The sequence below is a fragment of the Miscanthus floridulus genome, chromosome 11 (genome assembly GCF_019320115.1).
Source record: "Miscanthus floridulus cultivar M001 chromosome 11, ASM1932011v1, whole genome shotgun sequence".
Lineage (NCBI taxonomy): Eukaryota > Viridiplantae > Streptophyta > Magnoliopsida > Poales > Poaceae > Miscanthus > Miscanthus floridulus.
In genome coordinates, this window is record NC_089590.1 from 72443199 (window position 1) to 72471025 (window position 27827).

The window sequence follows — 27827 nt, forward strand, 5'->3', positions numbered from 1 at the left end:
GCCGCGCCACGTCTTCTCCCCTCCTGATTCCTGAATCCTGACCTTCCCCCCTCTGCCCCCTCGTCAAGCTCATCATCCGCTTCCGCCTCTCGGATCTCGCCGTGCACCGCCCCTAATTTCCACCCACCGCTCCGCACGCATTAGCACCCAACACCTCGTAGATCTCTCCAGATCTACGCGCGCACCGCGCGCTGCCATTTTTTCCTCTCCGATTCTTCCCCCACTCCAGTTTACGCCCGCCCGCTGTTTCACTTCCGTTGACCGATTCCCGCTCGCATTTCCACACCCCGCACTCTGTTCGGAATTGGTCTCGATGGAGTGAAGTCCTAGCAATGGCGGAGGACGCGCGCGAGTTGTCCGATTCCTCCCCGGCGCCGCCGCGGGAGGAGGGCTCCGACGAGCAGTTCGCGGCCGTACCGCTCGGCGACGAGGAAGGCGTCGTCGAGGTCGAGGAGGAGGAGGCGTCGGATCCAGGGATGAGTACCAGCACGCCGGCCACGCCCGCGACGCCCTACGAGCCGTCCCCGCGGCCCAGGCGGCGGCCGCGGCCGCCTGGAGTGCCGGCCGACGCGCCACAGGAGGTGGTGCGGGCGGTGGAGGAGGCGATCGCGGGCGGGGCGGACCTCCTCCACGAGGTGGTTTCCCAGGAGCAGGGCGAGCTGGCACACTCCGTCGTCGACGTGCTGCTCGGCACCATGGGCGGTGCGGACGAGGCAGGCGACGCCACCGGCACCGGCGCTCCTCCCACCGTCATGATCAGCTCGCGTGCTGCTGTTGTCGCCGCCGAGCTGCTGCCCCATCTCCCCGAAGACGACGAGCCGTCGCCGCGCACTCGTGCAGCCTCGGGTCTGCACGCCGCCCTCCGCGCCTGCACTCGCAACCGTGCCATGTGTTCTTCCGCAGGCCTCCTGGCTACCCTCCTCGCGTCCGCAGAGAAGCTGTTCGTCGAAATGGATCAGGGTAGTAGATGGGACGGGACGCCACTGCTTCAGTGCATTCAGATGTTGGGTGGGCACTCGCTTAGTGTGAAAGACCTGCATTCCTGGCTTGATTTGGTTAGAAAGGCACTTGGAACTAGCTGGGCCACACCACTTATGCTAGCGCTTGAGAAGGCCATGGGCAGCGTGGAAGCAAAAGGTCCTGCTGTGACATTTGAGTTTGACGGAGAGAGCTCTGGTCTGCTTGGCCCAGGTGACAGCAGGTGGCCCTTCCTAAATGGATATGGGTTCGCTACTTGGATATATATAGAATCATTCTCGGATACGCTTAGCACAGCAACAGCTGCCGCAGCCATTGCTGCTGCTGCGGCGGCAACATCTGGAAAATCATCAGCAATGTCAGCTGCTGCGGCAGCCAGTGCCCTTGCGGGAGAAGGAACAACACACATGCCCCGGCTTTTCAGCTTTCTCTCTTCAGATAACCAGGGCGTGGAAGCCTACTTTCATGGCCAGTTCTTGGTGGTGGAGAGTGTGGGTGGGAGGGGTAAGAAATCTTCTTTGCACTTCACATATGCGTTCAAGCCTCAGTGCTGGTATTTTGTTGGTTTGGAGCACACAAACAAGCATAGTTTGCTTGGAAAGGGTGATAGTGAATTGAGGCTGTATGTTGATGGTAGCCTGTATGAGAGCCGTCCTTTTGAGTTTCCGCGTATCTCGAAACCACTTGCATTTTGCTGCATTGGGACAAATCCACCACCAACTATTGCAGGCCTGCAGAGGCGCAGGCGGCAATGCCCATTATTTGCTGAAATGGGGCCTGTCTACATCTTCAAGGAACCAGTTGGGCCAGACAGAATGAGACGGCTAGCATCCCGAGGAGGAGATACACTGCCCAGTTTTGTAAATGGCGCTGGCTTGCCATGGAAGGCAACTAATGATCACATTAAGAGTATGGCTGAAGAGAGCTTTACACTCAACAATGAGATTGGGGGAAGCTTGCATCTTCTTTACCATCCTAGTCTTCTCACTGGGCGGTTTTGCCCAGATGCCTCACCTTCTGGTTCATCAGGTTTTAACTCCCCACATCTCCTCCCTCTGTACTTAGAGTTGACTATATTATGTTTCTTGCACCTGCACCAGCATTACCATTTATTTGAAATCTATGATCCATGTTAGTACCTTTGCTTTCCAAATCTGAAAATACCCATTGCAAATGTTTTAAAGGAGAGAATAAATGTTGACAATCACTGAATCATTTAATAGGATCGCAAAGCTATTGAAACTGGGTGTATCATATTTCTTGTTGCTCCTGCTATGCGTGGATGCCATTGTGTCATGGTCTCTCGTACTCTATATATGATCTAAGTATCTAACTGGTACCTTCTTCTGTTGAATTTTAGGCACTCATCGAAGGCCTGCAGAGGTTCTTGGATTGGTTCATGTCTCATCTCGTGTGCGACCTGCAGAATCTTTATGGGCCTTAGCTTATGGGGGCCCAATGGCTTTACTTCCACTAACCATAGGCAATGTGCATGTGGACAGCCTTGAGCCTACACCTGGGGACTTGCCATCGTCCCTTGCTACTGTTTCCCTTTCTGCCCCAGTTTTCAGGATTATTTCCCAAGCTATTCAACACCCTGGAAATAATGAAGAATTATGCCGGACATTTGCACCAGAGCTTTTATCACGTGTTTTGCATTATCTGTTGCGAGCTCTTTCAAAGCTGGAAAGTGGAGAAGAGGCACTGACTGATGAGGAGCTTGTTGCTGCCATTGTATCTTTGTGCCAGTCTCAAAGAAATAATCATGAACTTAAAGTGCAGCTTTTCAGCAGCTTGCTGTTGGACCTAAATCTATGGAGTTCATGCAGTTATGGTTTACAGAAGAAGCTTCTGTCCTCTCTTGCAGACATGGTATTTACAGAGTCTGCTTGCATGCGAGATGCCAAAGCGATGCAAATGCTTCTTGATGGCTGCAGAAGGTGTTACTGGGTAATTCAGGAACCAGATTCAATCGATAACTTTGCACTTACTGGAACAAAGAGATCTTTGGGGGAAGTGAATGCTCTAGTCGATGAACTTTTGGTTGTTATTGAACTGCTGTTAGGAGCAGCATCTTCAACAGCCGCCGCAGATGATGTTCGCTGTTTGATTGGATTTATTGTTGACTGCCCACAGCCTAATCAGGTACTTGGGACTTTGCTTACTAGACAAACTTTGTTAAACTTTCACCAGTGCTTTCTATCCTTTCCTTTTTTTTCTGCTGAGCTTTGTTGTTGTTGTCGTTGTTGAGCTATGAATAATCTGAATGGGAAATGCATAAATCTTCCATGTCTTACTACAAGTGGGTTATTAATTATGTATTTATTGGCAGGTTGCAAGGGTGTTGCACCTCATATATAGGTTGATTGTACATCCTAACATCTCTAGAGCCAACTTATTTTCTCAATCCTTCATCACTAGTGGTGGTGTGGAAGCACTACTTGTTCTTTTACAACGGGAAGCTAAAGCGGGTAATAAAAATATTTTGAATCATTCTGGTGCAAATTTTAGTGAAAATAATGTGCCCAAGGATGGAAGTTCCAACAGAAAAGCTGATAGTGCTGACACAAGAAGTCAGGTTGATGAAACTCAATCAGCTGAACGTCATGAAACTGTCTTCCATGAAGAAGCCGCTGAACATGAAGCCACAAATGCAAATGATATGCTGGACTCAAATATTGGAAGTAAAGTGACTGGTTCTGAGAATGGGCTCTTGAAGAACTTGGGTGGCATTAGCTTCTCAATTACTTCTGATAATGTCCGGAATAATGTTTACAATGTTGATAAAGGTGATGGAATTGTTGTTGGCATTATTCACATTCTCGGTGCTCTAGTTGGATCAGGTCACCTGAAATTTGATTCTGGTGCTGGAAGTCCAAATATACCTGGTTGTAATCAGACCACACTTAATGAAGAAGGAAATACTATGTCAGAAGATAAAGTATCATTGCTACTTTTTGCATTGCAAAAGGCATTCCAAGCAGCCCAAAGGAGGCTTATGACAGCAAATGTCTATATGGCTTTGATTTCTGCTGCGGTATGTAGTTTTTCTGAATGTTACATAATTGGATATATTTATTTACCTACACTGGTTGGCTTCATGTGATTAATTGAAGACAGTGGCTCTTGTTTTACTTCTCTACTTTCAACCCTCTTGTGAAGTATAATAACCCTTTTTCTTAACATAGAGGTCCTATTAAAATTTGATGCTTCAAATAAAAGTGATAGGAAATAATAACAAAAGAATCTATTGATCTGTTCTTCAATGGTCATCCAAATAAAAATGAGCAGAAACGCTAAATTGACTCTGCCTAAATGAGGGGCTGGGACCATAAGAATTTTCATTTGGTTTTTGTAGTATGCAGTTTGATATGTTTACTATTTTGATTTATAGTAGCATACAAGCAAACCAAAACTTTTCAAGTTTAATGATCTGATCCTTCCTCCCAATTTTATTGATGAACTGTTTGTTTACAGTTCAAAATTTATAGCTTGAACTTTGCCATGTTCTTGAATGCAGATTAATGTTTCATCAGCTGATGAAAGTCTTAATCTTTATGATTCTGGTCACCGTTTTGAACATATTCAACTTTTACTGGTTCTACTTCGCTCGCTTCCATATGCATCTAGGGCCTTCCAAGCTCGTGCCATACAGGTCTGTTTTCATTGCCTCACAGTGAATTGTTGCATTATTTGTATATTATCATGTTAAAGGGTCCTTACAACAACAACAACAAAGCCTTTAAGTCCCAAACAAGTTGGGGTAGGCGTCAAAGGGTCCTTACTAAAATAAATATATTAGTTTATTAATAGACTAATGCAGTAGGGACTTTTTCTTGACCGCGCAGGAGAATTGCACATCATTAACAGAACTTATCTAAGACCTGCATAATCCTATGGTCAAGGCTATAAGTCTTGACTCTTGAACAAAGTCAAAGCTACTTTGTTTTCATATATGCTGTGTATAGTTTTGCCTTTTCTCTTTGTAATATCGTTTTTTACTGGCAGCAGTGAAAACTACCAATTTCGAAATTATGATGTATGTTAGTCAGCTTCGTTTGCATTCTTAAACTACTCCAAGGGTAGATTTTGAAATCTTAGGATTACATGCCAGTGTTGCTAATATCTGGATGCCTTACATCTCCATCAACTTCATAGCCCCAGTTGCCATGTTTATATCATTAAAAGTCAGCCAAATCATTCATCTTTGACACCATGTAACCAAACAACTACACATATGTTTTCACCTGTACTGTGCTACATTGTTATATGCTCTTTGTTCTGTACAGACTAAGGCTTGTATGTTTTTTATTTTTCATTTTTTTAGATCTTGTTTAATTTCTTATGGTGTCAAAATATTTCTATGTCGTTTCAGGATCTTCTGTTTTTGGCTTGCAGTCATCTAGATAACAGAACTACAATGACCTCAATTGCAGAGTGGCCAGAATGGATTTTGGAAGTTTTGATTTCTAACCATGAGGTGAGTGTCACAAGCCTTTTACATATTTTTCTAACAAGAATCGAGCTCAGATGACATAAACTGTATTTCTTCATTTCACGTATTCAAACTGTAGATGGGCACAAAGAAAAATGCTGATGGTGTAAGCATTGGTGAGATTGAAGACCTCATACACAATTTCCTGATTATAATGTTGGAGCATTCAATGCGACAAAAAGATGGGTGGAAGGCAAGATAAATTTTAAGCAGAACATCCTCAGTAGCATACATGTTTCATAGTGTCATGGCCATCTGACCATCCCTTCTTTGTGGATAGGTTTGTGATGGTTGTATCACAGCCAAATTCATTTTGTTTTTTTTTCATAAGATCTTGTTTGTCCTTTCCCTGCAACTATTTAGGATGTGGAGGCAACAATTCATTGTGCGGAGTGGCTGTCAATGGTTGGAGGATCTAGCACTGGAGACCAAAGGATCAGGTGGTCCCTTCACTCTTAAAAATCTGTATGTTAGCTAGATATCAGGGTAGTTGTTCAAGAAATAATTTCAGAACTTCATTCTAAGATATCTGCACTCAAAAGCCTAGGATTTACTTCTCAAACTCCTTAGGCAACACTATTTATTTTCTCTGCACTATGTTTACCGTTACCCTTTTCGGTTACTGGGATTTTTTGCCCTGCATTTTTGTGACAACCTTCTACTTTATATTCTTTAAGGCGTGAAGAATCATTACCTATTTTTAAAAGGAGATTGTTGGGTGACCTGCTTGATTTTTCTGCCAGGGAGCTTCAAGTTCAGGTACTCCTTTTCTCGACATGATCTGCCTAAGCATAGATCTTTTTATACATTGTATTGGCAGTTGTTTCTTATATCTCTTACTGTTGCTACTTTCTATAGTTAATTTTTCATGTTTTGTTTTTTATGTCTCTTCCTATAAAATAATAATCCTTCTCTGGCTTGAATTGTGATATATTAATTGGGGGAAAATAGGAATAGGTACAAATGATATATAGATTATGGTTGTCGGCAATTCTTATGCTTGAAATAGTAGAGTTGGACAGTTGGTAGCTTTGACTGCATTCCCTACTCCCTCTGCTCAAGAATAACAGGTTGGTGGCACCTAGATGCAGTAGCACTGCTATGTAACAACATTTTTTCTGTTATGTTGTCATGAATACTGACACTCAACCACATTTCTATTTGTAGTTGTTTGATCCTAGAGGATAACTGTAATAGATTTGTTGTATTTCTGAATGGTTTACATTATATCATCATAAAACACGGCCTGCAAGGGGTCATGACCGCCCCCCAGGTATTGTGCTTAAGAAGGTCTTCTCACACAGACCGAGAAAATACCCGAACCCCCGCCCCATCCATACACAGGGAGACGTTACCCGTGAGAAGGGCCGATCTCTTTACTTGTGCTTTGGCCTAGGGCGAGCGAGGGGATTTTTTTACCCTCAGCTTGAAATTCGCTCCCATGGGAGTTCGAACTCAGTACCTGAGGGGTGCCGCCGGAACTGCTTAAGCAGCTGGTCTAGCATGCTTTGGCACATCATGCAGATTGTTGCAATGTGATAGTTTTTCCCTGAGTTCTAGTGGCTATTCTTCTTTAATGTCTTTCTTTTGCTTGTATGTCCAGCAGACTGAAGTAATTGCAGCAGCTGCAGCTGGTGTTGCAGCTGAGGGTTTGTCTCCTGAAGAAGCAAAAGTTCAAGCTGAGAATGCTGCTCATCTCTCAGTAGCACTAGCAGAGAATGCAATAGTTATTCTGATGCTTGTGGAAGATCATCTGAGATCACAAGGTCAACATTTTTGCACATCCCTTACAGGTGATAGCATCACATCTTCCACAGCAATGGCTTCATTGGCTGCCAGTCGGTCAAATTCTTTGGGCACAGCTGGTAAAGAACCCATGGCTGCTGGGGCCTCAAGACGGGCATCTTTGTCCAGTGATGCTGGTGGCCTTCCTCTGGATGTATGTAACACATGATGGCTATGTGTCATTGCATTTTTCTTGGTATCTAATGAAAATAAAAAATAATTAACTTTTGACTGTTCCTTCATGCCTTCATGGCTTATGCTGATAGACTATTGCCAACACATAGTTGAACTTTATTCTTATGAATACTTTCTTCATTTTTGTCTGCTGTGATTGAAGCAGTTGCTTACTTCTATGGCTGATTCAAATGGACAAATCTCTGCTGCCGTGATGGAACGTCTTACAGCAGCAACAGCAGCTGAACCTTATGAATCTGTCAAGCATGCATTTGTGTCTTATGGGAGCTGCATAGGCTGATCTTGGAGAAAGTTGGAAGTACCGAAGCCGTTTGTGGTATGGTGTTGGCATTCCACCCAAATCTGATATATTTGGTGGTGGTGGAAGCGGTTGGGAATCTTGGAAATCTGTTCTAGAGAAGGACTCAAATGGGATTTGGGTCGAATTTTCACTTGTGAAGAAATCAGTTGCTGTGCTGCAGGCACTTCTGTTAGATGAATCTGGACTTGGTGGTGGTCTTGGTATTGGAGGGGGATCTGGCCCTGGTATGGGGGTTATGACTGCCCTTTATCAGTTGCTAGATAGCGATCAACCATTTCTTTGCATGCTCAGAATGGTTCTTGTTTCGATGAGGGAGGATGACAATGGTGAAGGTGATGCTTTTACGAAAGATGTTAGCATAAAGGATGTGGTATCAGAAGGAATGGACCACCAGGCTGGAAGCATGATGCCTTTTGATGGCAACAGTTATTCATCTCCAAGAAAACCTCGATCTGCACTTCTTTGGAGGTAACTGCATCATTTAGCAAAGTCAGATTCACAGCTCATCTTGTTGCTGAATTAACACAATGTAGCTGTGCTAATGCTAAACTGCTGGTGGTTTCTCAAAAAAAAGTCCTAATGATCTTTGTTAGGAGTTGGAGCATTTGTTGTAATTTACTCCTTCCGTCCCAGAAAACTTGATGTTTTAGCTCTTGGACACTAGATTAGGCCTATATCAGCTTGAGATTGCAGCCTGCATGCCTCCATGCATTCCTTTAAGTAGGGCCTTATTCCTTAATTAGCATGGATCACCTTCAATAAATAGGGGTACATACGTAGTTTCCATTGAGCACTAATCTATTCTAAAAATCCTAAAACATCAAGTATCTTGGGATGGAGTAGTAGTTAATAATCAGAACTTCAACAGTAGCAAGTTGCTTTCATATATTTTGTTGAAGTGAATTGGCAACATCTCCCCATCTGCTTAGGATTTTGGGTGCAACTGTTGGCACAATTTTTTAATAAGAATTGTTTGCTCGCTCCAATTCCACATTTCCACATGAGGGTGAGGGAGAGTGTTCCACCTTTCCCCATCAGATTTGGTTTTTGGGTGCAACTAGTCAGTGCATGCAGCTAAATACATATTATATGATTCAGCTTTTTAGTCGATCATGGGTGGCCATTTTGTTAATTCCTAAATCTTGTGACTGTACAGTGTGCTTGGCCCCATCCTCAATATGCCAATAACGGAGTCTAAGAGACAAAGAGTGTTGGTTGCTTCCTCTATTCTCTATTCAGAGGTGAGTTTCTTTTGCATTATCACTTAATCATGTAATTTGTCTCATAATGAATTTAAGTCATGCGCCTTAGTAGACTAGTCACTGAACATAGAACTCCTTTTTAACTTCTTTTCTTCATGCATGTGCTATGGATTGTATGGTCCCAACATTACCTTTTTTTTATTTTCTGAATTTGTTGGTGGTTCAGTGTGCAGCTCACATTTTTAAAAGAGAGTGGATTTGGTGCCCATAGGGGCTGGCGCCCTCCTTATCTGCAGCGTCCATCTTAATAGAAATAAACGGAAGCAAAAAGAGCTAATGGAACCATCTTTCTCTTCCTCACTGCTCACAATGCCGCCCGTCTTCCTTACCGCCAAGCACGCTAACCATGGCCCTGCTCCTCCCCACAACCTTTTCTGCTCTTCGCCATCTCCTGGCCTCCAGCTGCTGCATCACGGGGAGGAGGGGCGGATCCACTGGCTCCCTCCGCTCCCCACGACCTCCTCTGCTCCTCCCCATCTCCTCTGGATCCAGCTGCTGCATCACGAAGAGGAGGGGCTGCCTCTGCTCCCCACAACCTCCTCTGCTCCCCATCCTCTCCTGGATCCAACTGCTGCATCACGAAGAGGAGGGGCGCCAGGGGCACGCTCATTGGAGGCCCGCATGCTCTCATAGGGAGGCACGGACGAGGCGTGCCGCACTTAGGGGGAGGCGCGGACCGGGCAGGGAGAAACACGAGACGAGGAGGGAGGTGGAGGAAGAAACACTGTCACATGCTTCTGTCAAAGCGAATCTCAGCGCACCAGGCAACGGTCCAGATAAGGAGGGCGCCATATATTTTTCATTTTTAAAATATATTTCCTTATCCCCTGTCCTAGTTTGTTTCATATCTTCCTAATTGAGTCAGCCCTGCACCTGGTATACAAAGGTAGCCTTAGCCTTGCTCAGAAACTCTTGGAACAAGAGTCAATCTTATAAAGGGCTTTGCCTACCAAACTTGGCTATGATCAGAGCCTCTTCTCAATGGGGCAAGGCTGTAGATAAGAGGGCTATCAGCCATTTTCTTGATGTGTAATCTGGTATAGTAACAGTTTTTATCTTCAATATGGCAATATTATGTGCTAACGTCCTTCCCTCTTTTCCATTTTCAAGTGAAGATTTCCATGTTGGATAAAACTGGAAGTTTTTGGTGGCCTCTGGCCTGTCCTAAATCCCTTGACTTTTATGCTATACATGCCTGTCTTGCTCATCCAAATACTTTTTTTTTTGGCCAAACACTATTATATTAATGAATCCATGGGAACGTTGTAAATAAATGAGCGTACCATATTCATCTTTTAGGCTTCTAATTTTTTGTTCATGTATTTTTGTAATGATATTCAGGGAGTATAAAGTTGTTGTTATTTGTTAGTCATAAGAGTTTGCGCTATCTTACCTTTGATGCAGGTATGGCACGCTATTGGCAGGGACAGGAAACCCCTAAGGAAACAATACATTGAGCTGATTTTACCACCATTTATAGCAATTCTTAGAAGATGGCGGCCCCTTTTGTCTGGTATTCATGAGCTTACTTCGTCGGATGGACAAAATCCACTGATTGCTGATGATCGTGCTTTGGCAGCAGATGCATTACCCATTGAGGTACTGGCTGTCTCCCTGGAGGCTATTGCTAAACTCTGTATCACTGGCATACTGATGACAAATCAAGAAGGCAATTTTACTGTGCTTATTTTACTCATATTTCACGCTTAAACTAGGAAAAGCTGCAACTCAGAAAAATATGTATCTTTTGCTATAGAATTATGAAAGAGAATAGTTGGATTGGTTCTAAGTATGTGTAACTAACCATAGACTGGTAGCTTTAAGCCTCTAACTAAATCGTGTTTTTTTATGTTGATGTTTTAGAGTGGAGAAGTGTTATGGTATAGGGTTTCTAGGAAATACATGGTTACATCTTCCTAAAGTGTCCACACCTCATATGGCCTGTTCGGAATTCATTCAGGGATTTCAAAGGGAACAATTGATTTGTTATGGTAGCCAGAGAAAAAAAAATCCTACTTTACAAATTGAACCTTAGATTATGATATGTTTTACAAGATTCATTCTAGGCTTAAAGAGGGTGGTTTAAGGGACATCAAAATTTGACGTGGTTGCAAACAACACAAAACTTATTGTGTATGCTCATCTTGTGCTCTTCCTTAATAAGTGAGCACACTGTGCACAAATATAAAGTATCTGGTTAGGTGTCTCGAGTAGCACTCCTCCGGTGGGAGTGAATTTTAGGCTGGGATTAAAAAAATCCCCTCATCTGTCCCACACCAAAGCATAGGTCTAAAGTCCAACCCCGGCCGTGGGCGTTCTCACATGGGCTACGGTGCCGCTGTGTATGGGTGGGGCAAGGGTTCGGGGGTTTTCTCGACCTGCATGAGGTCTTCTTCTTAGCAAAATGCTTGGGGGCTGTCTTACCACCTGCAGGTCGAGTTTTTAAGGATAAAAAAATGGAGGCAGCATGGTTTTTGTCCATGTTCACCTAATTGGGTAATCTGATTATCGTGAAACCCAGAAATGGATCATAATTTGTATTACGCGTGTGTCTCAAGTTCTGTTCTTTGCTCTAGTCTGTTAAAAGCCATCCATGCTTTTATATTTTGCTTCTTATTGGACAACTGTTAAACATAGTATTTGCTGTTGTGGACATTGATATTTAACTGATCTCGTTGTCCCGATATTCAAGACAAACATTGTGTCATTTAGCATGACAATCCCTGTGAGGAATTTTTAGAAAAAAAAAGTTGCTGGTCGTTTTTTGTTTAAAGATTAATAACTTAATATCATATGTTATCATGTCTTCTCCAGAGAATACCGTATTGATTGGAAGTGTTTTTTTGGTCTCATTTCTTTTGAGCTCTCAGGCTGCACTTTTGATGGTATCGCCTGGTTGGGCTGCTGCTTTTGCGTCACCACCAGTTGCGATGGCATTGGCCATGATGGCTGCTGGTGCCTCAGGGACAGAAACAAGAACACCTCCTAGGAATACCTTGAATAGGCGTGACACAGCATTGCCTGAGCGCAAAGCAGCAGCAAAACTACAGGCTTTCTCGAGTTTCCAGATGCCTATAGAAACAGCAGCGAACAAGCCTGGGTCCACCCCAAAGGACAAGGCAGCGGCAAAAGCTGCCGCATTGGCAGCCGCTCGTGACCTTGAGCGAACTGCTAAGATTGGTTCAAGAAGGGGCCTTAGTGCTGTAGCAATGGCAACATCAGGACAAAGGAGGAGTTCAGGCGATATTGAGCGTGCAAAGAGGTGGAATACATCAGAAGCTATGAGCGCAGCTTGGGTGGAGTGTCTGCAATCAACTGATTCTAAATCAGTTGCAGGAAGGGATTTTTCAGCCCTTTCATACAAATATGTTGCAGCTCTTGTTTCTTGTTTGGCCTTAGCACGAAACTTACAACGAGCTGAGGTAAATCCACTTGGAACACTTTTTTTTAGTTATTTATATAATTTTTTATGCCTTCTAAAATTAGGAAAATGCAGATGGAGAGGCAAACACTAGTTGATGTGTTAATTCGGCATCGTGCCTCAACAGGGCTTCGAGCATGGCGGCATCTTCTTCATTGCCTAACAGAGATGGGTAGACTATATGGACCTTTTGAACATCTGTGCACTCCTGTTCGTGTACGTACTGATAATAATTTCTTAATCTGTTTCACATGGGTTCTCCTTTTGAACATCTGCTGAGAACCCATGTGACGTTTCAACTAGTGTTTGACTAGTACAATCTGAACCTAGCAAGTTGCTCTGTAACATGCTCTACATATGAGAACCCGTGTGAAGTTTCAACTGTGTATATGTAATAATCAATTTTACTACTCTGTGTTGCAGGTTTTCTGGAAATTAGATTTTACTGAAAGCTCTTCAAGGATGAGAAGATTTATGAAAAGAAATTACAAGGGATGTGATCATTTAGGTGCAGCTGCTGACTATGAGGACCGGAAGCTTCTTAGTACTTCTGCACAGTCAAATGAACACAACTCTGAGGATGCTAATTCTTCATTAACAAGCACTCTTCCATCATCTGCTTCTGCAATTATGGCTGATGCCATGTCAATGGATGACAGAAATGTGGAAAATGAGCAGTTAGAAACTGACACTACTCGCAGCAGTGTTGATGATGATCAGCTTCAACATTCTTCAGCAGCCGATCAACAATCGGTAAAGGATCGATAGGTTCAAGAAGTTCTGACATTTGTGCTGATCGGAATTTGGTTAGATCTACAGTTCTTGCACCTAGTTATGTGCCTAGTGAAGCCGATGAGAGAATTATTGTTGAACTGCCATCATTGATGGTGCGACCATTGAAGGTTGTTCGAGGAACATTCCAAGTAAGTGATTTCTAGGACGTGTTTGTCATTAGTGTCTTCTCATAAGAATTCATAAGTTTAAAATGTTTTCTTTCCATTATTTGAAGGTTACCAGTTTATGCCAATTAGCTAATTACACATTTCACATTCAGTATATGAATGCATATTGCAGATATTATCAGGAAAATCTGTAGCTATCTAATCATAAACCATAACCTAAGTGTGAATTGGTACAACAATTCATGCACAATATTGGAATTTTTCTTTTCTTTATATATATAAAATATGAACTTTTTTTGTGTTGTCCAATATTATGTAGTATGGTACAGTGACCTTCCTTCTTAATGCTAAGATACACAAGCTCTCATACGTATTCTGAGACAATAGTACAGTGAACTTCTGTAGTTCTAGAGCAATATACACAATTCTATGAAAAAGTCGTGGTGCATTAGTTACAAATATCTCAACTAATTCTCGGCAAGATTTCATTTTGGCCACTACAGTAAGTTAATGGTATTACAGAGGTTACTAACAGTGTGCTACAAAGTAGGTTAAATTTCTGGTGGTTATTCGCTGATACATGTAAGCTAACATGTTTGAGCTGAAAACACAAAAGACTCATGTACATTGTCTGACATACCGGTGATGTTACATTGGTCATTCTGTGAAAATTATCTATGCTACTTACCATGATATATATTATATTCTGATCTCTGGATTGTGCAAAAAAAAAGTAACATTTCTATTGTTTGATTTGTGATTCGCTTAACTAGCAGTCATCGTTATATCACATTTTGTTGTTGGAATGTTTGGTTTTATATTTTTACCGATTAATCTGCTTTTATTGAACTTCCACTTTAGTTTCTAATGCATGTCATTTGCCCCCTTTAATTTGTTCCCAGGTAACTTCAAAGAGGATTAACTTCATAATTGTTGAGCGTTCTAATGACAGTAACATTGATGATGATGCATCTACTAGTGGCCAATGCGATCAACAAGATAAAGATCGAAGCTGGTTGATCTCATCACTTCATCAGATATATAGCAGACGGTAAACCTTACTTTCTGATCTGGTGCTATTGTTATAAATTGCTTCTGGTCTATCATCAAGTTCATTTTTTTTCTTTTGTGATGAGTAAATCACACTCTATATGTGACTTGTTACCTTACAGTATAGTTGTATTTTCTGTGTGCTGTTCACTCATTTTGTGGGTCAAAATGACTTGTTGCAGATACTTGCTACGTCGAAGTGCTTTGGAATTATTCATGGTAGATAGGTCGAATTTCTTTTTTGACTTTGGGGTACATCCTTAACGAAACACTATCGCATAATTTTAATTCGTTACCTGTTGCATCTGAATAACTATCTTAAATTCGTGTCTACTTGCTGTAGGATATTGATGCCCGTAAAAACGCTTATCGGGCCATTGTTCATACCAAACCTCCTAACTTGAATGACATCTTTTTAGCTACCCAGGTTTGTGTTCTGAGCATTTTAACCCAATATCTAGCATTGTCAATATGCAATAATAGGTAGTCATGTCTCCTTTTTATTTCAGAGAGCTGAGCAGATTCTTAAAAGAACTCAGTTGATGGAGCGCTGGGCTAATTGGGAGGTACACATACATTGTCCTATGCAATATGTTGGTAGTTTTTGTAAGATAATTTGCTGTTTGCTCCTGATCTTTTGCTGCAGCAGAGGTTAGGCAATAGGTCAACTCTGCTAGTCTGCTGTCCACTCTATCTACTGTAGCAGTATTGCAATAGTGCCAAGTAGTGGCTATAGTAAGGTGTACTAGCTGTACTTGTAATTGGCTAGAGTCGTGTAATAGAGCTGGCTGAAGGCTGTTCAGTTCAGTTGCTGCACTTGTGTGTGCGAGTGTGTGCTGTGCTCAACCCTGTTCCTCTTCTACCTCCAGCCCCAAAGTGTTGTGTGAGTGTGGTGCTGCTCACCTGTGCAGGCCAGCCAGTTTCCAACAGTTTTGATATCTAACTATGTCTAATTTGTTCAGATCAGCAATTTTGAGTACTTAATGGAACTTAACACACTGGCTGGGCGCAGTTACAATGACATTACTCAGGTCAGTATCCTGCATACTTCATATTTCTGGTCGAATCTAGCGACTTGTCGTCCTAATATTGTTTCTGCTTTTGTGCAGTACCCTGTTTTCCCCTGGGTAGTAGCAGATTACAAATCCCGAGTGTTGAATCTGGATGATCCTTCGTCGTATCGAGATCTTTCAAAGGTTGACCTTCACCTATTTGTTGCTCCTGTCTTTTGCTAATCACTAATCCACAGCCTGTGTTATTTGATGCAGCCAATTGGAGCACTAAACCCTGAACGTCTAAAGAAGTTCCAAGAACGGTACTCTACATTCGAGGATCCAATCATCCCAAAGTTTCATTATGGTTCACATTACTCCAGCGCTGGCATGGTATATCTTCTTAGTAGATATGAATCCGATGCTTATTTAGAATACTGGATATGCAATATGAATTATGTAGTGCGCAAGTGCTCTGGGCCGTATTTAACTCTTGATTAATTTGTAATAAGCAGACTATAAAGGAGTCTAAAGGTCATATGTGTCATGGTTTTGCCTGCATCAGTCAATACTTTGTCTTAATTGTGATTTTACCCTTTGTATAACTTTGGTTTGTTGCAATCCTCTTTTGTCAATTGTCCTAATACTTAGGAAACACAAAGTTGTCATTTCTTGCTCGATTATGTGGCCTGCAATTTTGATATTTGGTTATTGTCCAGTGCATACTTGGTTATCACAACATTTGATTTGTTACTAACTACTATTATCCCTTGCAGGTCTTGTATTACCTTTTTAGAGTGGAGCCTTTTACAACACTGTCTATACAACTGCAAGGCGGCAAATTTGACCATGCTGATCGCATGTTTTCTGATCTTTCTGGTACATGGGATAGTGTTCTTGAAGACATGAGTGATGTAAAAGAGCTAGTAAGTATACCGACAAGTGTCTGCAGTAGTTCCCATCGATCTTTACTGGTTCGTGGCTGAAACCAAGTCTAGGTTGCAGCAATCTGATTATTTGATGGTAATTCATCTAGGTACCTGAGATGTTTTACCTCCCTGAGGTATTTACCAACATCAATGGCATTGACTTTGGGACAACTCAACTTGGTGGGAAGCTAGGTAATCGCATTTCAATTTATGTCAACTATGCAGCTGAGTAGATATAAACAGTGATGCATTCTGGTACCATTGCAGATTCCGTAGAATTGCCTCCCTGGGCTGAGAACCATGTGGATTTTGTCCATAAACACCGGAAGGCTCTTGAGAGTGAGCACGTCTCTGCTCATTTGCATGAGTGGATTGATCTAATTTTCGGGTAAGCTCTATATTATCCTAGCTTGACCACTTTCTTGTGTGCTTGCGCAGACATCCTAACGATAATTTGATGTAGGTTTGCATCATGCTAATACCATTGATGTTTTGTTCTATCTTCAATGGACACTCCATTTGGGTTGCATGTACAATAATATCTTAAAGGGGTGTTTGGTTGCCCCTCCTAAAATTTAGTCGCTGTCATATCGAATGTTTGGACACATGCATGGAGTATTAAATATAGACTAATTACGAAACTAATTGCATAGTTTGCGACTAATTTGCAAGACGAATCTTTTAAGCCTAATTAGTCTATGATTTGACAATGTTTGCTACAGTGAACATGTGCTAATGACGGATTAATTGGGCTTAAAAAAATCATCTCATGGAGTACTGATGGATTATATAATTTGTTTTTTTTATTATTATCCGAATATCCCATGCAACATCCTCCCGACATACCTCCTAAATTTTAGTCACTGGATCTAAACACCCCCTAAGTTTGATTGATATTTACAACCATTCTACATTTGATTTTTTGCATTTTTATCAGCATCTTTTTGGCCATCAATAGGATTGGCTGCTTTCATATTTCTCAGCTCCTAATTAAGATAAAATGGTCTGGATGGATTATTCTTGCTTTTAGCTATTCATCAATGAGTTTCTTATCTGTAGCATCCATGGACCTTGAATAAGATGCCAGGCATCCTTTTTGTTAGTTACCCCAAGCAGCCAGTTCTGATGTTTTCTCATCACCATGTCCTACATACATCACCTTTTCATTGTTGACGACTCTGGTTTACAGATATAAACAGAGGGGCAAAGAAGCGATAATGGCAAACAATGTATTCTTCTACATCACATATGAGGGAACTGTTGACATTGACAAAATTACAGACCCAGTAAGTAGCTGGGTGCATAAGTTAGTCTACAGGTTTCCTAGTAACCTTTTTGTCTACCTTTTCATGTTTTGCTCAAACGCTTTAGGTGGAACGGCGAGCTACACAAGATCAAATAGCTTACTTTGGACAAACACCATCTCAACTGTTGACTGTCCCTCACATGAAGAGGAAGCCATTGGCAGAGGTCTTACAACTACAGGTAATTTTATATTAGCATTATTACTGGGTTGAAGTGTTTTTGTTGTTTAACCTGTTATAAGTTATGTTAGGGTTTTATAGGCTGATTGCTGGTGGAATCGGTGTGTCAATGGCAATTAAGCAACTTGTATTAAAAAGAGAAATTCCAGCAGTTGATTTGAGAAGTAGTTGCAACAAATTTAAATATATTTCTTCCATTGTATTTGCTAACCTATTCTGGTACCAGCTGATCATTACCCCGCTTCCTTGTTCCTGATTAGAACCATGATTTAGCCTATGGCAGTCAAATTTACTACAGGTACGATATGAAGAATTGCATTGCTGGGAACCCACCAGCAGACCATCATAGTGACTCCATTAGAAGTGTTGAGGCACAGTTTTACCAGTGAAGCTGGTTTCCTCATGTGAATTGTTTATGGCGATGGGATTAGTCCTCTGTACTTTAGTTGATAGTTGGACTAGTATGTGCAGAGAACTGAGAAATAACAATATTGCTTGGGGTAATCCACTGAAACAAAGCAAGGATGGAAACCCAAAATTCTTTGTATGTATGGGGTGGTAAACCAGGCCTGAATCTGATCTTTGCTGCATTTTGGTTTTAAAAAAACCGACTTACAAGGAACTAGGTTCCATTGTAAATAAGAAATAGGCACCCAAATCTGGGTTGGCCAGGATTCGAAATTGGGTAGTGAAGATGTAAGTTGATTTCTTGAACATATGAACCTAGCCATCTAGGTAATTTCTATTGATATATTTGTATCAGGATGTATTGTCCATCGTCTCTATTTCCTCTGTCATTCCCATGATAACCACTTCTGGCAGTTCTTGTGCTGTGTAAGTAACTACTAAATATAGTATAGTAGTACTTACCGTCTAAATATAGTATAGCAGTTACTAAGCATTCTTGTACTGTCATACTTCATATTCATGGTATAATAGACTATGTGGCTCACTAGTATTTGGCATGGCTTGACCCTTTAATTTACTGTGCAGACAATATTCCGAAATCCAAGTGAACTTAAATCCTATGTGCTTCCACATCCAGATCGTTGCAATGTTCCTGCCAGTGCTATGCTTGTATCAAATGACTCTATTGTAGTTGTAGATGTAAATGCCCCAGCAGCGCATGTGGCACTTCACCAATGGCAGCCTAATACTCCAGATGGTCAGGGAACACCTTTCCTTTTCCATCATGGTAGAAATTCCACAAATTCAACCAGTGGCGCACTCATGCGCATTTTCAAAGGATCTGCTAGTTCTGCAGAAGATTTTGGGTTCCCAAGGGCTATAGCATTTGCCGCTTCTGCAATCCGCAGTTCAGCAGTTGTTGCTGTGACATGTGACAAAGAGATAATTACTGGTGATTGATTCTTTTCTCTACTTATCTTTATAGATTTCTTATTTCTTTTATTTATATTTGGTAACATGTGTGATCTACTTTGCTCCTCATTCGTTTTTCTCATTTCACTTTCTTTGTGATGTACTGTCCCAACTTCTGGAATTCATAGAAAGTGATGCTTTGTTCTGCTACAATATTCCAAATTCAAACTAAGTCTACAGAAGAAACAATCCAGGGTGAACGAGGGTCACTCTGCTAATATGGTTTCCTGTATCAATTGCAATTTTTCTTGTACTCAGCAACTCTCCCTCTACATAAATTAAAAGTTAGGTTTTCTTTTGAAGTCTTTTAGGCAGGCAGTCAACGACCTCATTACGCTTGAGCTATATAACTAGTTCTGAACTTGCTTGTTTTCTTGATGGAGTGTGCTATTGTAATTACAAGCTTATTTCATTAGTTGGTCGTCTTTCCATAAATCTTCTTATAAAACTAAAAATCATTTTGCTCAATAATAGGTGGCCACGTTGATGGTTCATTGAAGTTGATATCCCCAGATGGAGCGAAGACGATTGAAACTGCTTCTGGACATATTGCTCCAGTGACATGCCTTGCGCTGTCGCCTGATAGCAACTACCTTGTGACAGGGTCTAGAGATACCACGGTTATACTCTGGAGGATTCATCAGACAGGCTCCTCACATAAGAAAAATGCTCAAGATCCTCCACCGACTACGCCAACAACACCACGCAGTCCTCTCTCTGGCAGCACTAGCAGCCTCTCAGAAACAAAGAGACGTCGAGTTGAAGGTCCAATGCATGTAATGAGAGGACATCTTGGGGAAGTAACCTGCTGCTCTGTTAGTCCTGACTTGGGACTTGTTGCTTCCTCATCAAACGCAACAGGCGTTCTTCTACATTCCTTACGCACAGGCAGGCTGATAAGGAGGCTTGATGTCGCTGAGGCACATGCAATATGCTTATCTTCTCAAGGAATCATTTTGGTTTGGAATGAAACAAAGAAAACATTATCTACCTTCACTGTCAATGGACTCCCTATTGCTACCTCAGTTCTATTACCTTTCTCTGGACAAGTTAGTTGCATCGATGTTTCTACAGATGGCCATTTTGCTTTAATTGGAACATCTTTGTTCAACAACTACAAGTGTGATAGCAGCACTGAAACTGGAGATCATGAGCTTGGACCCAATGGCACTGATGATGTATCAAAAAATTCTGAACAATCTGAAACTGAGCAAGCTGTTCACGTGCCTTCAATCTGCTTTGTTGATCTGCATAAACTGAAGGTTAGCATTAAAAACTTGGATTCACCTTCACTGTTGTCCTTTGTGCAATCCTCACCAGAAAACTTTTTTCTGACAGGTTTTTCATACTCTGAAGCTGGCAAAGGGCCAGGACATCACAGCAATTGCTCTGAACAAAGAGAACACAAATCTTCTAGTTTCTACTGCTGATAAACAGCTTATAGTCTTTACTGATCCCGCTGTAAGCATCCTCCATTCCTAATTAACAATGGATTATGCTTTTGATGAAATCAATATATTCACTATCCATGTTAACTAAATATTAAAGAAGTTCTGTAAAAACATTTTAATATAATTGTTAATATTGCCAATTGCATAAGATCACTCTGAACTTTCTTCCTAATAGAGTTGGTAATATTGTAGTTGAGCTTGAAGGTAGTGGATCAGATGCTGCGGCTTGGTTGGGAAGGTGATGGCCTACTTCAGTAATGACCCGTGGCAAAGATTCAATGTTCAGCTATCATTACCTGCTTCCAGATTTGCCATCTATTAGTTATCATAGACAGTAGTAAAGTAATGGAAGGGAAGGCGTGGGAGAAGCCATTTGTACAGAAAGGAGGAGGTTTACAATGGTTGTGCAAAGGCTAGGTCATTTAGATGAGGAAACCAACGGATTTGGTAGAGAACTAAGAGAAGTAGCCTTGTAAAAATCTCAGATGATTTTGTAGAATAAGTGGATAGTAATTGTACACAATTTTGCAGCCCATTTTTTTGCTGTCTTTAGTACAGTGCATTGCAGCACAGTCCATGTAGCACTTATGTATATCTGAAATGAATCTGTTGTGACTGTAGGACCATCAGTGTTGAAAATATTGTGTTGAAGTTTTTCACTTATGAACCTACAACATCACTGTTTTATGTACAATTTGCTGTCTCTCAAGAGCGGACTAGTTCTCCGTCTCTCTTTACTATTTTAGAAATTCTGGAAAGCTATTAAATATATGATTGTTCACCGTTTTTATCTGGACGAATTTATTGTCCATTTCGAGAGTTCGATGGACGGGACGAAGTGAGGGCGGAACGTCCTCTTTTGTCCTTTCTATTTCAGGCTGAGTAGGATGTAGTAGGAATCAGTATTATTCACGTCGTGTGTCCTTTAATACAACTCAAATTTCAACTTCGGCCAGCCACAACTTTCAATTTTTCTTACAGGGACTGAACCTGGCTCTCACAGATCTACTACTACGAAAGTTTTACCAAACGTTTTAACAAAACATCTTCAGCTCCGGTGGACTGGAGCTGCTAATAGACCCAAAAAAAAAACAGCAATGCTGCGGTGCGGGCGTCCGTTCAGACGGACACCGCCTAAAAAAAACTCCCACTCTGCAAGCTGTAAGCTACTAGCAGCACACATTCAGCTTCTGCTAGATCCTGTCTACTCCCACTCTCCCTAAGTCTAACAGGTGAAACATCGCTTGTCGATGGCAGAACCACCCCACTCAGTCGAGGTCTGGACCCTGCTGACTCGCCGCTGTCCACCACCGCTCTCCTCTCCTCATCTGTGGCCACACCCCAACCCTCATTCGCTCCCCACCTCCTGCTGCTCCTCACCGTGGCCCTCGCCGCCGCCACGGCCTTCGTCCTGCTCCGCCCACCTCTCACCGTCGTGACCATGGCATCCGTTGTCACGCGGCCGCTCTCCAAGCTCCCCAAGCCCGTGGTGTTGCTCATATCCTCGGATGGCTTCCGCTTCGGGTACTGGTATAAGGTCCCTCTCCCGCACATCCGCCACCTCATCATCGGCGTCGGCACCGGCGTCCTCCTCGTCACCTCCTATCGCTAGAGACGGCAAGGGCGTCGTGGCCGTGCAGTACTTTGCGACCGCCTCGAGGCTCGCCAGACATGGTGGTCGCCGTCCACTAGTGTCGCGTCTAACATGTTGCAAGCCTATATTTCAAGTGTTTCAGAGGTATATTGCAAGTGTTTTATGTGGATGTTGTAAAAGTAGATCGAGATGTTGCATATGTCGTAATTGTTGTACACGTATGTTGCAAGCGTATGTTCCAAATGTTTCATCTATTTTTCCAGACATATGTTGCAAGTGTGTTTATTTGGATGTTGTACATGTTTCACACATATGTTGCAAGTGTTTTATCTGGATGTTGCATATGTTTTACAATGGTTTACAAGTGTTTTTCATGTGTTTTTGCAAGTAATGCATGTTAAGTGTTTCATTTGTCTTCGAACGTATGTTGCAAGTGTTACATCTGGATGTTGCAAAAGCAGATCGGGTGTTGCATCTTTCTTCTCCTTTCTGTTGCCTCGTCTCGGTGTATCTCCTCCTCCCGCACTGGCTGTGCATACGCCGCCCCCTCCCCTATTCTCGATGCTAGTGACGTTCGAGACACGCGGGTCCTCGTCAGCGCGCGAAACGAACTGCAGGCGCGTGGGCGTCCAAACATCCTGTTCGTCCGGACGTCAGGCACAAGCCCGATAAAAAAAGCTTCTCCATCAGTGAGCTGTACCAAACGAGACATTTTAATTTGTTGCTTGGATTCTTTTATAAAACAATCTTTACGTAATATGTTCTACGTAGCTGCTAGCAGCAGTGACAGCGGTCAGCCAGTCAGAAGTGTTATTCTAGCATTTGAATTTTATCAGTGTGTCATTTTTGCTTTCTAATGCATCTTTAAATTCTTCCAAGTTCCAATACATCTCTCTCTTATACGCATTTCATGTGCATCCCACCTTTTTTTTACCTCTCCTTAATTCCCGTGACCAGAAAGCGGCAATTAACATGGAACAGAGGGAGTACCAGTATACAGCGCAACTCGCTTGATACAAGACGTATCACACGCAGTCAGATGCCAGACCGGCAGACCCGTCAAGTCAACCTCTCTGGACTATAGTAACCGTGAGATAAAAATCGTTCGCTTGAACTTGTACACGAGGCATATCAGAAATCTCAAAACTCGGCTTGCTATGGCTGAACCTCATGTTCGGTCGCAAAACATCCTGGGATTAAGTGCTTGAAGCATCACTAATAACTGTGTATTGCTATCCTAAAGTCTCTGCCTCTGAAACATTGCAAGATTAACTTTTGGGATTTTCTACAGTGCATCAAGGATATCAACAAATGCAGTGCAAATGAGATGTGATGGTTGCAATGGGGGAGCTTCTATTGCGTCCTCCTGATCTTCGAAAATGTGCCGGTCTCAGAAAAGTAAGTACTTTGAGTTCCGCCTCCAAGAAGGTTTCCTTGGGCCTGTGGATTTGACAGCTCTATTCCCTGCATTGCATAAGGGAAAATGAACATCAGACAAGAGAAATACTCCTATATCAGCATGGCCCTTTTGTTAAATTAATGTTAGAAATTAAACAAAAGTGGGCTACCAAATGTGGATAAAGATGTTAAAATGCACCCAAACATAGTGTGACCTAGAGATTAACCTTAGGAGAAAATGCTCAAACAAAGTCATGCTACATAATATGGAGCCTATAAGATTACATAGCGCCTGACTTCGAATAAAAGGGAACATGCAAGCTATTCAGCATATAATTAATACAGTTAAATGACAGGTTAATTAGACCCTTCAAGGTATATACTGGCATAGGAGCTACCCACTAGTGAACCAAGATGGAACATGAAAAAATGTTGCCCTATCTTTTCAGCGTGTCCTTAAAACATGGGCAAATTAAACAGACCCTCAACAAGGCATGCAGACAACTCAAGAAACAAGTCTCACCTGAACTGGTGTAAATGCCAAACTGGATGTCAATCCTGAAGTTGCACCACTGCTACCGTAGCTCTTCTCCTTGAATCTGATATCAAAAGGCAGTATAGAATCAAAGTGAGGTTACAGCATAGGGCATTGTGAAAGACAAATATTCCAAATACAAGCAACATTGTGCAGTTAAGTAATACATTTATGAGAGAACACAATGATAAACACTATTAGGATAATGGAACTGATTTGCAGTAATTGTGCCTGATACACAACACACATGCAGTGTAACTTGCCTAAACGTGTGTAAAGAACCGATTGACGATTAGGATGGGATGAGCAAAACATTGAAATATCAAGCTTTGTGAATCAGACTAAAATATGTAGAAATCTATTTTTGCTATTCTTATTGTGACCCATCATATCTTGCAATGGAGGACACATGTCATCAAGCGTGTTCGCTAATGTTTGCCTTGAAACTTAAAACAGAAAATTGGAAAGAACATTTTGCACTAGACTCCATCTCATGCAGGTGCTACGAAAACGGTATCCAAATATTATACTGGAGAAAGAACAAATATAACATACTTTTTGGCAACTTTAGCAGCAAGTTTGCTTTGTCCAGCTGAGACACGTAGCTTGCCACTCCCTGCCTGTCCAAGCATGCCATAACCTTCCCCCAAGCCATCACCTGATGATGAAAAAAATGTCATTATGTCACAAGGGTAATTGTTCTCCAGTGTAAGGCATGCAGAAATTCAAATTATACAACCAGACAGCATAAAATACGTCATAGCATACTGACCGAGTGAGCTCTCCTCTGGAATCCCAAACTGCATTCGATTTGCAAGCTTCATCATATCAGTCTGTGCATATCTGCAGAGGCAAGTTCGCATGGAAAAATAAAAAAAATTAATCACAACAATCATTCAGCATATATTTCTGTTCTGGGAAGCTTAGGCTAGCTTACCTTTCTTTCATTTTTCGAAGACGACGACCCCCTCTCTTCTTTTTAGGCTCGGAGTCCGGAACTGGAAGTGGCTTTGGAAGCTTGGCAGGAGGCGGTTCTTGCCACTTCTCGATCTTCTTACGAATTTCTTCTAGCAGGTTCCGTCCAGCTTTTCCAGTTGGATCACCTCTGATTGAATCAATCCTTGCCGCCAGAGTTGATTTTGCAGCAATAAGTCTACAGGCACGAGTCCTTAAAGCTGGAGGGGTGCTCTGAAATACTTCTGTTTGTTCAAGATAGCCAACACGAAACTGAGAAGTGGCAGTAGAAAATCCAGCGAGATTTTTCCTCTTTGCACCAAGTAACTGAACATTACAAGCAGGCATTTTTGCAAGTGCTCCCAGACCACCTGCAGTACCCATCAGTTTGGAGGCAACAGCACTGCCAACAATTGCAGAAAGGTTTGGTGCAATGTACCCCATTCTGCTCTCTACAAAATCAAGCACTTTCTTCTTTGCTGCATCAAGGGTAAGGGCTCTGTCACATGCTTCAATGGTTTTTTCCAAATTGTCTTCAGAAAGAGGCTTCCCACTTGTTGTTGATGCTGTCACTGAGACAACCATTATAATTGCAGAAGGTAAAAGCCCTTCCAGATCTACAAGTGTTAAATCCATCTCATTTCCAATCTTCTTGACAACACGGGCATAATCGATTGGGTGATGAACAAGGGACTCCAGTTCAGGAAACTTCAACCTATACTTGTCCCGTATGAAATTATGGATTATGATTATTTCATTCTCAATATCTACTGATAAAGCATTGCAGTCAACAATAAGCTGGTACTCTGGATCCTCCTCCAGGATGAAACCTTGACTAGAGAAGTCAGTGCCTTTCTGAAGTGCATCTTCAACTTTCTGCAAACAAACAATAAAGAGGTAGAATGTCAAAGATACTAACAGCGACAGCGTCATATTTTTAGAACAAACCAGTGTGGCATTGAGTATAATCACAGATATTTATTCTCACTTAAAGACACATGCATCAATGCTTGGATAAGATATACCACCCTCTGTCCCAAACTATAGGTCGTTTTAGCTTTTCTAGATACATAGCTTTTGCTATGCATCTAGATATACGATATGTCTAGATACATAATAAAAGTGGTGTATCTAGAAAAGCCAAAACAACCTATAAAATGGAACAGAGAGAGTATGCTACAACAACTACAACAACAACAACAGAGCCTTTTAGTCCCAAACAAGTTGGGGTAGGCTAGAGTTGAAACCCAACAGAGAGAGTATGCTAAAGATGTAAAAATTGTACAACCTAAGATAATTGTTCATTTTCCCTAGTGCAAAGCATTGTTCAACCTAATATCATTGTTCATTTTCCCTACAACCACATTAATGCAGTTTCTACTTCCGCAATAACTAAATGAAAGCCAAATTTATATATAATACCAAGCATGCTCAAGAAATTGGGGGCAGGTTTCATTACATACTTGCATTATATCATTATAGCGTTGTGTCTTTTGCAACTTTGAGACACTATCAAGATCATCATAATTAAGAGACTCAAGGTCAGGCATATCATCATCTTCTTCTTCTTCTCTACCCGCTTCCTCAGCATTGTCTTCTTCCTGAAAAATTTTACAGCAGGTCAGCAAAAAACCTGGTAAAACCCCTTAAAAATACAATTACATGAAATAGAAACTAACAGGATAGCCTTCATTGTCTGACAGTTCATCAAGATCCGCTAGAAAAGAATCAGCAAGGTTTGCCTGTAAAGTGGCACCATATGAGGACAAAAAATGGAATGGCAATGGAATAGGAAGTTCGGAATCACAAAACTGAATGTTAACTTGTCATAAGATACTGAACAGGAGAGGAAATGAACTCACCATGATATCTGTGTAAGTTGTTCCAACAGCAGATAGAACTCCAAAACTAGGTTTAACAAGATGAGTTCAGTGTTGCTTCTGGTATCTATGTCCTTCGCCTTCTTTATTGAATGGGACAGTCAGCTCAGCCTAATATGTAACAGCAGGTTAGGGCGTATCAGCTATTGTAACAAGGCACAACGCTAGTAAAGTAGGAGAATCACTGTAGAATATGTCACTACGAAGGTTAGAACAAACGAAAATCTGCTAGTGAATTCTAGTACTCATAATACATGTACCGAACCAAAAAAATCTATAGAATAGGAGTATATAGCAATTCAATCAAAACTTTATAATAAAGTATCGAATCAAACCCAGGGGGGTAATCTTTGCCAGAAAAACGAATAATACATGTCTACACTAATTTTTAGATCAGATCGGAATACGAATAGCCAAATAGCTTACGTTAGGGTTTGGGAAAGTAGCGGACCCAGTAAAGGGACATCGATGTACACATTACACCCGATAGGTTTTGCAAAAGAAGTTCGAAGTCAGTAGGCATCAAATAGCCAAATAGATTTAAGTTAGGGTTTGGGTGCTCGGTTTTGCACAACAGGAAGAGAAGGGAAGGGGTGAGAATACCTGGTGGTGCTCGTCGCCGGCGAAGAGACCGACGAAGTCCTCGGCACCTGGCGTAGGGCGGCGGCGGCGGAGGTTGTAGCCCACCCAGCCGTCGCAGAGAGAGAGAGAGAGAGAGAGAGACCACACGCGGCACGCCGGGTGCCCGGGACGCGGGGTGGAACGACGGATGCGGGCATGTTCGGCCCAGTGGGGAGCGAACCCGCACGGGCCTTCTCCTGGGCCGTTTTCTCACGCGTTT

The 27827-nt window shown here is 42.0% G+C and overlaps 2 protein-coding genes across 3 annotated transcripts; one reads left to right on the plus strand and one right to left on the minus strand.

The window, feature by feature from the left end:
* Positions 1–21197, plus strand: LOC136491188 (BEACH domain-containing protein C2-like). Its single transcript, XM_066487425.1, is given in 33 exon segments — positions 1–2007; positions 2339–3123; positions 3311–4015; positions 4499–4633; positions 5354–5458; positions 5553–5666; positions 5837–5913; positions 6151–6232; positions 7077–7412; positions 7599–7727; positions 7729–8222; positions 8911–8995; positions 10421–10615; positions 11887–12438; positions 12513–12653; positions 12861–13181; positions 13184–13360; positions 14242–14390; positions 14572–14641; positions 14733–14816; positions 14899–14955; positions 15352–15420; positions 15499–15585; positions 15658–15774; positions 16158–16307; positions 16418–16502; positions 16578–16698; positions 17500–17596; positions 17682–17795; positions 18788–19154; positions 19649–20436; positions 20513–20635; positions 20818–21197. Coding segments are annotated over 33 exon segments (8652 nt in total). The 5' UTR covers positions 1–332; the 3' UTR covers positions 20884–21197.
* A 2151-nt stretch (positions 21198–23348) lies between these two features.
* On the minus strand, positions 23349–27746 carry LOC136491189 (U4/U6 small nuclear ribonucleoprotein Prp31 homolog). 2 transcript variants are annotated; one of them, XM_066487426.1, is made up of 9 exons: positions 27590–27746; positions 26969–27097; positions 26786–26848; positions 26570–26707; positions 25090–25982; positions 24925–24995; positions 24708–24810; positions 24141–24216; positions 23349–23683 (listed from the first exon to the last, which is right to left on the minus strand). In XM_066487426.1, the coding sequence occupies exons 2-9, from the start codon at positions 26969–26971 to the stop codon at positions 23573–23575; spliced, it is 1458 nt and encodes a 485-aa protein (XP_066343523.1). In that variant the 5' UTR covers positions 26972–27097; positions 27590–27746; the 3' UTR covers positions 23349–23572. The 2 variants fall into 2 exon arrangements, with proteins under 2 accessions (XP_066343523.1, XP_066343524.1); XM_066487427.1 differs by lacking the exon at positions 27590–27746 and adding an exon at positions 27413–27565.
* Between the last annotated feature and the right edge of the window lie 81 nt (positions 27747–27827).

What these genes read in the sequence shown, in the direction of transcription:
- LOC136491189 (XM_066487426.1), bottom strand. An exon ending in CAGACAATGAAGGCTATCCT is followed by an intron (nt 26,708 to 26,785) that starts GTTAGTTTCTAT and finishes AAAATTTTTCAG; the next exon opens with GAAGAAGACAATGCTGAGGA. An exon ending in GCTATAATGATATAATGCAA is followed by an intron (nt 25,983 to 26,569) that starts GTATGTAATGAA and finishes GTTTGTTTGCAG; the next exon opens with AAAGTTGAAGATGCACTTCA.